General features: G+C 37.8%; 1 protein-coding gene across 2 annotated transcripts; it reads right to left on the bottom strand.

The window, feature by feature from the left end:
* Positions 1-5,779: 5,779 nt before the first annotated feature.
* Positions 5,780-10,089, bottom strand: LOC115416700 (prolyl-tRNA synthetase associated domain-containing protein 1-like). Of its 2 annotated transcripts, none has more exons than XM_030130546.1 (4): positions 9,934-10,089; positions 8,359-8,484; positions 8,162-8,251; positions 5,780-6,514 (listed from the first exon to the last, which is right to left on the bottom strand). In XM_030130546.1, the coding sequence occupies exons 1-4, from the start codon at positions 10,012-10,014 to the stop codon at positions 6,302-6,304; spliced, it is 510 nt and encodes a 169-aa protein (XP_029986406.1). In that variant the 5' UTR covers positions 10,015-10,089; the 3' UTR covers positions 5,780-6,301. The 2 variants fall into 2 exon arrangements, with proteins under 2 accessions (XP_029986406.1, XP_029986407.1); XM_030130547.1 differs by having other exon boundaries at positions 9,819-9,946.
* Positions 10,090-10,451: the final 362 nt, after the last annotated feature.

Below are 10,451 nucleotides of genomic sequence, written 5' to 3'. Positions count from 1 at the left end.
AAACATTTTCATTATGTAATTTTACTTTTTTCACTCAAAAGTTATTATCCTACTAAGACAGATCTGTCTTGGTGGAGGTCTGCACTCTCCGAGTGCTTTTCTTGTTGATGTTTGTGTTTTGTTGGGTACTTTGGAGCCAGAGGTGACCATGTTCAGACTAAAACACAGAGCTGTAGGAATGCCAGGGATGGTGGGTGAGATAATAACTGACACCAGCTTGGTGACATGGTAATAATTATTCCCTCCACCAGGAGGCATTGTGCTCACTTTGCTTTGTTTGTTTGTTTGTTTGTTTGTTCTCATCTTCAGTGTAAAACTCTTCCACCCATCTTTCCCAGATCTTCCCCACAGATAGGCCTAGGCCCTGGGACCAGCCCAGTCCATTTTGGTCCCAGTAGGACAAAGTTCAAGGTCACAGCAAGGTCACAACATCTACAGTTTTCCATCTGTCATCACTGAGACATTTTTGAAAATTCATCCAAAATTCCAAACGACTCCGATTCTCCTCCAGTTGGATCCACCTGTAGCTTAGAACAGTCTCTTGTATGTGGAACTAAACTGTCCACATCCACTGTGGAATGTGGACTCTGTGGACATTTACACTGAACACTGAAAATCCCATTTCCCACACATTTAAAATTAGAACTCAACTAATATTGATGTGAATTGAATCTAACTGGACAGACACATGACTGGGACCAGATTCAACTGTTTCTGTGTATGGAACAACCTGGAAACTGTGGAATTTACACAGAAAGAGTGGATCCACACATGCACAGTGTTCAGGGTGTTTGGTGCAGGTCTGAGTTCTGAACTCTTGTATCTGTTAGTTTTCCTTCTTCACCCTGAACAGTTGAACGACCTGTCCAGATTTGATTTGATTTACCAAGCTCTGAAAGTCTATCAAACCATTCCCATACATTTGAACTGAGATAACATGAATGGAGCCACGTTAAAGACTCCAAATAAAACTGGAATGAGCTCTGGAAAAAACTATTTTAGACACAACTCAAGTGTAACTGCCTTTTTTCCCTGAGCAGCATCTGGTGGTCTTCAGCAGTATTACACCTAAGTGCACTGAAGCCTTGGTCTCTGGGTTATGGTCCCTAACCCCTGACAGTCCGTGCAGTAAAATGTCCCATATTTATCTGTTTCAGCTGAAGGGATCTGTTGTTTGCTGAGATCCAGAAAATACAACCTACTGTTACGGCATGTTGTAAAAGCTGGAGATTTACTTCAACAAACCCTGAGTATCACATCTGAAACCTTCTCTGGAATCGATCCTCAGAGAATTCATGTCAAAGGATTTTGGTGACTGCTTTTTTTTTTTTTTTTTAATAATAATAATAGTAATAATGATAAACTTTATTTGTATAGCACCTTTCATACAGAAATTGTAGCCCAAAGTGCTTCACATTGATTGAAAAAAAATACAATATTAAAATACATTTAGATTTGATTAGAAATACAATAAAATAAAAATAAATATAAAAACAGCGCACATTAAAATATTTGATTATACATAGAATTTTTGAAGTGCAAGAAATAAGATGAAAGTTGAAATACAGTAAAATAAAAAAATAAAAACAGAAATACAATAAAATAAAATAAAAATGAAAAACCGCACATTCCTGGTTCCTGAATTGTGACCCCATTTTTATTTCCTTTCAAAGGCTAATGAGAATAAAAATGTTTTTAATTTGGTTTTAAATATATTCAGTGAACTGGCTTCTCTAATGTCTTTTGGAATTGTATTCCATAACTTTGGTGCATAGTTAGTAAAGGCTGCGTCCCCCATTTTCTTTGTAATATTTCTGTGAGTCGCTAGTAAACCTGCGTTTGATGACCTCAGTGTTCTAGTTTGTACATAATTGATCAGTGAGTTTGCAATGTAACTTGGTCCGGTTCCATTTAGAGCTTTATACGTGAGGAGTAGTATCTGAAAATCAGTTCTGTAGGTTACCGGTAGCCAGTGCAGGGAAACCAACACTGGAGTAATGTGCTCTCTCTTCTTGGTTTTGGTTCATAACCTAGCTGCAGAGTTGTGAATCAGCTGAAGTCTGTCTGTGCTGCTTTTTGGGAGACCTGTAAGGAGTGCATTACAGTAGTCCAGTCTGCTGGAGATAAAAGCATGGACCAGTTTTTCAGCATCCTTTCCATTTATAACCGGCATTACTTTGGCTATGTTTCTGAGGTGGAAGAATGACGTTTTAGTGACTTTCTTTATGTGGGACTTAAAGTTTAAGTCTGAGTCTATAATGACTCCCAGACTTGTCACTTCTGGTTTGATCCAGGAAGTGAGTTTGCCCATCCTACTCATCAGCATTTCCCTTTTTGCTTTTGGGCCAACAAGCAGGATTTCAGTTTTTCCTCATTCAGTTTCAGAAAGTTTTACATGATTATTCAATACATTCACAATGAATAATAATAAAGGTTGGGTTTTTTATGGCTCTTTAGGTGATTCTTCGGAGATTAAATATACTACACATTTTAAATGACTCTGACAGACCCAGGCTTTGTACTGGACTAAGTGGTGCATGCTGCCATCTATTGGTGAAATATCTGAACTACAACAGTCATGCCCTCATATTTCCCTTTCTTGTGCTTTTGACTGAAAATGAGCAGTAGGAAAATGAGTGCATTTCAGTTTTCTTTCAGTTTATTTTATTATTGTCTTAAACAGTTGCTGTAACTCTGCTCCTGTTCCAGAAAGACACCAATGATGCACTTTTTCTTTTCTTTGTCCCTTAATACATTAATGTTATCTTCACAGTCAGAGATATAAACAAGTGAAAAACTACGGTGGCCCAGAGGTGCAACAGCCCAAAAATTATCCACTATAAGAAAAAAAAAAAAAAAAATCATCCACCTTTTCAATTAAGGGGGCGCTGTTTACCCAAAAGGTCTCTTGCTTTAAAAGTAAGGCCACCACAAAAAATAAAAGCATAGGCTGAAAATTTTTAAGGCCTTCAGCTAATGTGGCTAATGCTAAGAAGGTAACCCACCGAAAGTGGAGGTCATTGCACTAAAAATAAAGTTATTTTAAAAATGTTTACATAAATATAGTTTGCAAAGCGGTTCAGCGATTACGGTTCCTGTGTCTGCTCCAGGTTAGGCCTGGGTGGTACATGGTTAAGGTTAGGGTTAGGGTTAGGCTACGGTTGGGGTTAGTTTTCAGGGGTAAATGGCCCTTGTGTGCACTGTGTGAAGGTTCGCTGCTAAGCTAATGCTAATAATGATAATTTTTTGGGCTGTTCTCTTTTTCTTCTTATAGTGGATAATCTTTTGGGCAGTTTCTTTTTTTTTTCTTATAGTGGATAATTTTTTGGGCTGTTCTATTTTTTTTTATAGTGGATAATTTTTTGGGCTGTTCTCTTATTTTTTTTATAGTGGATAATTTTTTGGGCTGTTCTCTTTCTTCTTATAGTGGATAATCTTTTGGGCGGTTTCTTTTTTTTTTCTTATAGTGGATAATTTTTTGGGCTGTTTCCTTTTTTTTCTTATATGGACAATTTTTTGTGCTGTTCTCTTATTTTTCTTATAGTGGATAATCTTTTGGGCAGTTTCTTTTTTTTCTTCTTATAGTGGATAATCTTTTGGGCTGTTGCACCTCTGGGCCACCTCAAAAAACACAGGGGAAAGGGTGTTTAATGTATAGCCTTAATCACATAAGATATGAATTCATTTCCTTTTTATGCCTTTAGTTAAGATTTACTTTTGTTCCATTAATTTCAGTGAACTAAAATTTCCAGTAACCCTGTGTGTGTACAGCTATGACACCCTCCCACTAGTTTGACCACGACACAAAGACCGTATCCATTCACACGTGATCTTTTCCTCAGTTTCCTCCAAACACTGAAAAATGCATGAATATTTACAAATGAAACAAAGCCGACTAAACAACACAAAATATGTTGTTTGTGTGGTTTGTAATGAAATACAAGCCAAACACCTTTGATATTACTGCTTTCTTTTTCATTTGCATTTTGTACCAACCTTCTCTTATTTGCTGTGGTACTGTTATCGTCTCCATCCTCTGATCTTATCCATAAATAACAGCTGTGTTTAACTGTGAGCTCAGCTTCCCAGAAAAGAGCAAATGTTAAAACATTAAAAACCATGAAAAAGATGCCCTTTCATGCTCATCAGTTATCACATATAACAAACTGCAACACCTCAGACACACAGTTCAACAAATAGTCTTCATTTGAATACATTTTTGTCAAGGCCTTTCGCTGAAACAGAAACTTCTGATGTTGTTTGGGTTAATTCTCTACAACAACATGTGTAAAACCACTGAATATGACAAAAACAAGGCAAATAGTAGTTTCCTGTTAGGTATTTATACTGAATATTTTATTTCACCATCCATAAAAACCTAAATAAATTCATCATCTGACATGTCTGAGAAAAGTATGAAATTATCACCTCTGTCAGGCTGCAGTCTGGGATGTTTGGCACTTGATACGTTGAAAAGTTACTAAAAGAGAATTTTTTTTTTCTTTTTCTTTTTGCGTGTATCATTATTTTATGCTTCCTTGAATTTTCATCTCTATCTTATATTGTGCAAAGAAGTCAAATAGTAGTAATCAGGAAGCTTGTATCATATTCATATTAGAAATAAATCAATTAAAAAAAAAAAAAAAGAATCACGCTACACTGACCAAAACAAAGTGCCCTGTATATTGGACAAATTCAGTTCCATTCAGCCGCAGTGATCTGTTTCCATCATCGGCCCAACGTGAAACATCTTCAACAGCAAAAGCTTCTCAACAGGGCTGGGGTCTCAGAATCCCACAGAATCTTTAGCTTCCCTCCTAAACAGAAGCCTTGTGTTTGTGTTTGATTATCCTGGCTGCTGGATTATTTCATTATAAACCACAGCTGGAAGATCGATTTGGATGTTTCAGGGTTTGAAGGTCACCAAACCTCTATCTGATCTCATATCAATCATTTTTTCCAGGACAGATTTATTCATTGTAGATGACGGTTCACTGCTCTATCTCCTGGTTTTAATAATGTTAGAGCAGGGCTGTCAAACCCATGTTAGTTCAGTTCCACATTCAGCTAAATTTGACCTGAAATGGGCCGAACCAGTCAATTAACAGAATAATATAGAAATAATGTCAACTCCAAACTTTTCTCTATTTTCTAGAGCAAAAAAAAGTAAATTTACATGATGAACAGGTTTACATCTACAAACTATCCTTTCAAAAGATGTGAATAACATGAAAAAACTGAAAAAAAAGTGTAATTTTAACTATATTCTGCCTCAGTTTAACATTTACACATGTACATTAGAACTTACAGATCCCAGTGGATCTACAAACACACAAAACATTTAACAGACAGAATATTGTTAAAATTGTATTTACTTCTCTTAAGACATTTCAGGTTGTTCATATTTGTTCAGGTTATTCACATTTTTTGCGAAATTATATTTTATTTTAGTGTAAATACATGAAAATATTTATACTTACAAAGAGAAACATTTGCAGTTGTCATTATTTCTATGTTCTTATGACAGTATTTGACTGGTCCTGCCCACTGCAGATTGAATTGGTCTGAATGTGGAACCTGAAATAAAAGGATTGTTATTATCAGTGTAATTTTTGCATTTCACAAATTCATCCCCAGGGCCGGACTAGACCCTTTGGTGGGCCAGATTTGGCCCCCAGGCCACAGGTTTGACACCTGTGGATTAGATGATTCTTGATCCACCATTATCTAGTATTTCTTGAGTTATTTGCTTGATGCAGGAGTTAATTTCATGACTTTCAGTCACATCTTTTCCATGACTACAGGGTATCCTTTTACATGGGTGCCCTCGAAATGAGAAGATCTTCACTTTATCAGTTAGGGTTAAATCATTTGTTTTTGTTGGGATGAAATGTATTAATCACTGCAGTAATTATCCAATGGAAGGATCTTCATCAGGATGACCTTAAATGTAGTGTAGTTGTATATTCATTTTCTGTCAATCTTCCTTTTCTATGTTAAGAAAATGTGATGAGTCAATAAAATTATCAGCAGTAAATAGTGAGACGTAAACACAGCCTGGTCCTTTAACAAACCAACTCGGCCTTCACAAAGTCGCAGGTAGAAATGAACAGGTTTAACAGAGTTCTGAGCGGTCCGTTTGTTTTCTGCGTTGTTTCATTTTTAGTCTTAAATCAAAAGTCAAGCGTGGTTATCTGTTCTGGAGTCTGGAGGGGGTTTTCTTTTCCCTTTTTGATAAAACTCAGGTTTGTGTCCTCATATCGAACCCAGTCCAGCTCCAGGCTCTGGTTCTGGTTCCATTCTACTCGAAGCTCTCGAGGACAGGTTCGTGTCCCGTTGCCTTGAGGAAGCGCAGCAGGTCGTCGGGTCGTAGCCCCATGCTGGCGGCGTTGGTCATGGGGTGGAAGTAGACCATGTCGTGGCCGCCCTCCATCAGGTCCCGGTCCAGGACGAACTTCACGCTCTGGTCCTTATCGAAGAGCAGAGCGAGGGCAGTGGCACAGCCCTGCCCCACCTACAGGGAGGGAAACGACCATGAACAACCAGTCCATTTAAACACTTCTGCTGTTGGATGGCCTTTAAATATGTGTGTTCACTTCAAACCTGCAAAGACAACAGTTAAAGGTGGCCTAAGACTTTAGCACAGTTCAGTGAACAGCTGCAGCTGTCCATTATTTTTGTAATCAGTTAATCCATCAATTATTTTCCTTGATTCAATTCAATTAAATCAGTGTTTTTCAACCTTGGGGTCCAGACCCCACATGGGGTCGCCTGGAATTCAAATGGGGTCGCCTGAAATTTCTAGTAACTGATAAAAATAGAAAAAAAAAACTTATTAATAAAAACTATATGGTGAGTTGACAGAGGCAATCCCAATCCATAACAGACATGACAAACTGAGTGTGAAACTGCAGCACTGTGCTTCTGTTTCTGTGTCAAATGTTCACTGTGGTCAGTTTCAGATGCTGCAGCTCTTTCATAATTCATAGTTTCAGTTCTTGTTTGTTCAGTATTAATTGTCCTCCTTCTAAATCACAGCTGGACTGACTGGACAGATCCTGACCAAGGAAAATCCCATTCTCCTTTTGTGCAGTAATCTACACCTGGATTTACTGCCTCTGTCCACAATAATAGACATTATATAGACTAAATGTCCTCTAACATTAACGTTTATTTGCAACATAGTATAGCAAACTATTACATGATCAAGAACAAATTAATTTTAGCAAAAAAATGTCTCAGTTTCTCATGTCCAGGGTTGCCAGAAATTTGTGATGTTAAAATGGGGTCACGAGCAAAAAAAGGCCGGGAACCACTGGATTAAACATGTATTTGAAGACAAAAAAATTTAAAAGGTGAAACAGACATGTCTGAAAATGACAAACAGAACTTGCCTTTTTTTCCAGAACCAGCTGAAACAACCACAAAAAGTATAAAAGAAAATGGATATATAAAAATTATCTATATAGAAATAACAATTATTACAACAGTATAAAAGTATATACAAAAATATCTATAGATATAAACAACACCAACAAACCAGTCCAATGACATCTACAAACACTCTGTGCACTGCAGTCTTCAACACACTGGGATCCAACTGACGAACAACTGAACATGGAACTAACATTCAACTGAAACAAACAGACATATTTTTATTGTTTGTGTGAAAGCTTCAAACTTTAAAGACGTGATGGAGCCAACGTAGAAAAGTGAACATATAGACCTTTTCTGCCTTTTAATCCTCCTCTCTTCTGAGCTACAGTCCCTGTCGTTTATGTTGATCCTGGTGTCATGTGCGTCACAATAAGTGTCCGTGTGAAACACAACAGTGGAACTAATGTTTAGTGGCAGCGAAATTAAGGAAACAAAGCTTCGATTCAGGAAAACTGTAACAGAATGACTTTTCTACCATTCGGCTCTAGTTCTGTATATAGCAGACGTTCTGTTTCCAGTATGGGTCCAATAATGACAGCAAAGAGTACGTATAAAAGTAGATGTGGTGGTTGTTAATGGTATGTTTATGTTCAGTATCTAAAAGACAGTACATTTGTCTTTGGTCTGGACCTGAAACACTTTAGGAACCTCCATCAAATGGGATCATCACGTTATCGATCTTTGGAGACAACGTCCCCCGTACTATTAAACCGTATTCTCTTACCTTTAGCTTTTCTAACATGGTGGCCTCGTCCGCAAAGCGCAGGTTACCGCTACCGACGCCCAGCTTCTTGGCAAGGTCGTTGAGGTTCACCTGTGGAGGAAACACAGAGGATCATGGAAGAAAAGCTGGAGATGATTATGATGATGATGATGATGCAGTGGACAGAAGTGCTCAGAATGAGGGAAATGGGATCTGACTTGGTGGTCGTGGCGTGCCGACACCAGCCACAGGCCTTTCTTCTTCTTGTCTTTCAGAAAAAGGTTCTTGGAGACGACTCCGCTGACATCCTGCAGGTGAGGCATCATCTCCTCCACCGTGAACACCTGCTCAGAAGAACATGATGGCAAATACAGCTCCATCAGGTGACAGACTGAAACCTGCAGCAACAACACCTGTGCATTTGTAAATTCCTGTCATTAAATAAATATATGACGCTCTCCTCACTCAGTGCAGGATCAACATACAGATGTGATTTTATCTGAGCAAAAGGTTTTATTGCTGAATGCAACTCTTCAGTGTACACATCTGTTAAACTCATGTTCTATACTCTGACAGCACATTTATGTAAATATATATTTATCTCTTAGTAATACTAGTTTTTGTTTTTTTTTTTTAGATTTTTATGCTCCTTTTCCTTCGCATATCATTCTTAAATGCCATTTTGGTTTTGTTTTTTCATGTCTGTTTTTTTATTTCTCAGTTAAATTATAGTATTTCAGTTTTTATACGTCTTAAATTCTCTTGTCATTCAGTGTGGACAGCAAAGTAACATTTTCATTATACAGGGAAACCTGTTTTACTGTACACATGACAATAAAACACTTTGAATCTTGAATATATAGCTGTTTAACACTGAAATTGTTCTGTAGAAAATGCACAATCAAAAGGAAAGAAACTCTTTTATAGCTGCATGTTTTTCCAGTTCATAATCTGACAAGTCCACTCTTCAAATAGTCATTAGTTGCAGCACTAATTCATACTTTTTGGGAACTGAATGCCAAATACAACTGTAGATATACTGTATAAGCTTCAGAAATAATCTGAAAAAATATATTTAAGGTGTTTTTTATGTTCATAAAAAGTAAAGAATGATTAAAGACCCAGGTATTCTAATGAACCCTTTCATGCACAGAGTGGACAGTTGTTCTGCAGCTGTTCTCTTGTTTGTTCATGGGTTTGTTGTTTCAGTTCCAGATCAGCCAACACACTGGACATACACTGCAGTTCACACCGGTACTGTAACTGTGCTGTTCTAGATAAACCTGATCTAAACCTGATCTAAACCTGATAAACCTGATCTGCACTAACATGGTTTAGTGTCAGTCAGCTGCTAATTGTTGTTAGATTCTGACAGTTTTCTTAAACTAAAAGTTTTTTTTTTTTTTTGCATATTATCTTCATGAAGTGACTAATAACTAGTATTAGAGTATGATAAAATGTGAGAAAATAGAATTAGCGGCATTAAAACTGCTTTTATTTCCTAGTTGTCACACAGTATATCACTTTCTAATGATGGGTTTTAAATAAATGTTTCTTTGCTTCAAAAATTAAAGGCTTGGTGTCCAGATGAGTGCACATTTTTGGAACTCCATGAAAAACAGGATCATAACAAATTCAACTGCACTTTCTTTTTCCGCCTAAACAGAAGTGAACCCACTGCAGACACAGCCGTGCCTTCTGCCCTCCCAGCTCCTGCCTGTCTGCCTGAACCTGGGCTGTCCAGCTGCTCTGCTTCACTGTCGGTAACCGTGTGTTTCCGGTGGGCTCGTTACCGGCGGATGTTCCACGCAGGTCGTGTGGATGTTTAAAGTGTCCAGAAAAGCCTCCAGCTCCGCTCGAAGATCTGCGGACATTTTCAAAGACTTGTGTTAGAAACAGTCTGTGAACACAAACACACGTGGAAGTCCACGGACACACCGGAACACACTCTTCTTCTGCGGCTGTTTAACATGTAGGGTTTCAGTGTAGTGTTAGTTTACTGCCACCTGCTGGACTACCTCTGCTATTACCACACGGGTCCACCACCTCCTTCACTTCCTGTCTGTCATTATTGGACACACTGTTTAACCCACGGCCTGATCACAATCAAAGTGTACCAGTATATTTGCATCAGTTATTCATCAGTATTAAAAACAGATCCTCCAAAACCATTCCCAAAATGTTTCTTTGTCCATCTTATTACTAGATCTGTCAATCCTCCAAATTTGAAGAAAAATAAAATAAAAATGATCAAATGTCGACCCAATGAGCGTGAAAACGTGCACAATTTGATTGTTACGAGAGCAAAATG

Source organism: Sphaeramia orbicularis, unplaced genomic scaffold (genome assembly GCF_902148855.1).
Source record: "Sphaeramia orbicularis unplaced genomic scaffold, fSphaOr1.1, whole genome shotgun sequence".
Taxonomy (NCBI): Eukaryota; Metazoa; Chordata; class Actinopteri; order Kurtiformes; family Apogonidae; genus Sphaeramia; species Sphaeramia orbicularis.
Note: the sequence above shows the minus strand (reverse complement) of the source record. Positions and strands in the feature narration are given on the sequence as shown.

Coding starts and splice junctions, on each gene's coding strand:
- LOC115416700 (XM_030130546.1), bottom strand. CDS start 10,014: ATGTCCGCAGATCTTCGAGCGGAGCTGGAGGCTTTTCTGGACACTTTA. Junction 8,485..9,933: donor CCTGCGTGGAACATCCGCCG/GTAACGAGCCCA, acceptor TCTTCTGAGCAG/GTGTTCACGGTGGAGGAGAT. Junction 6,515..8,161: donor CCATGTTAGAAAAGCTAAAG/GTAAGAGAATAC, acceptor CCCTCCCTGTAG/GTGGGGCAGGGCTGTGCCAC.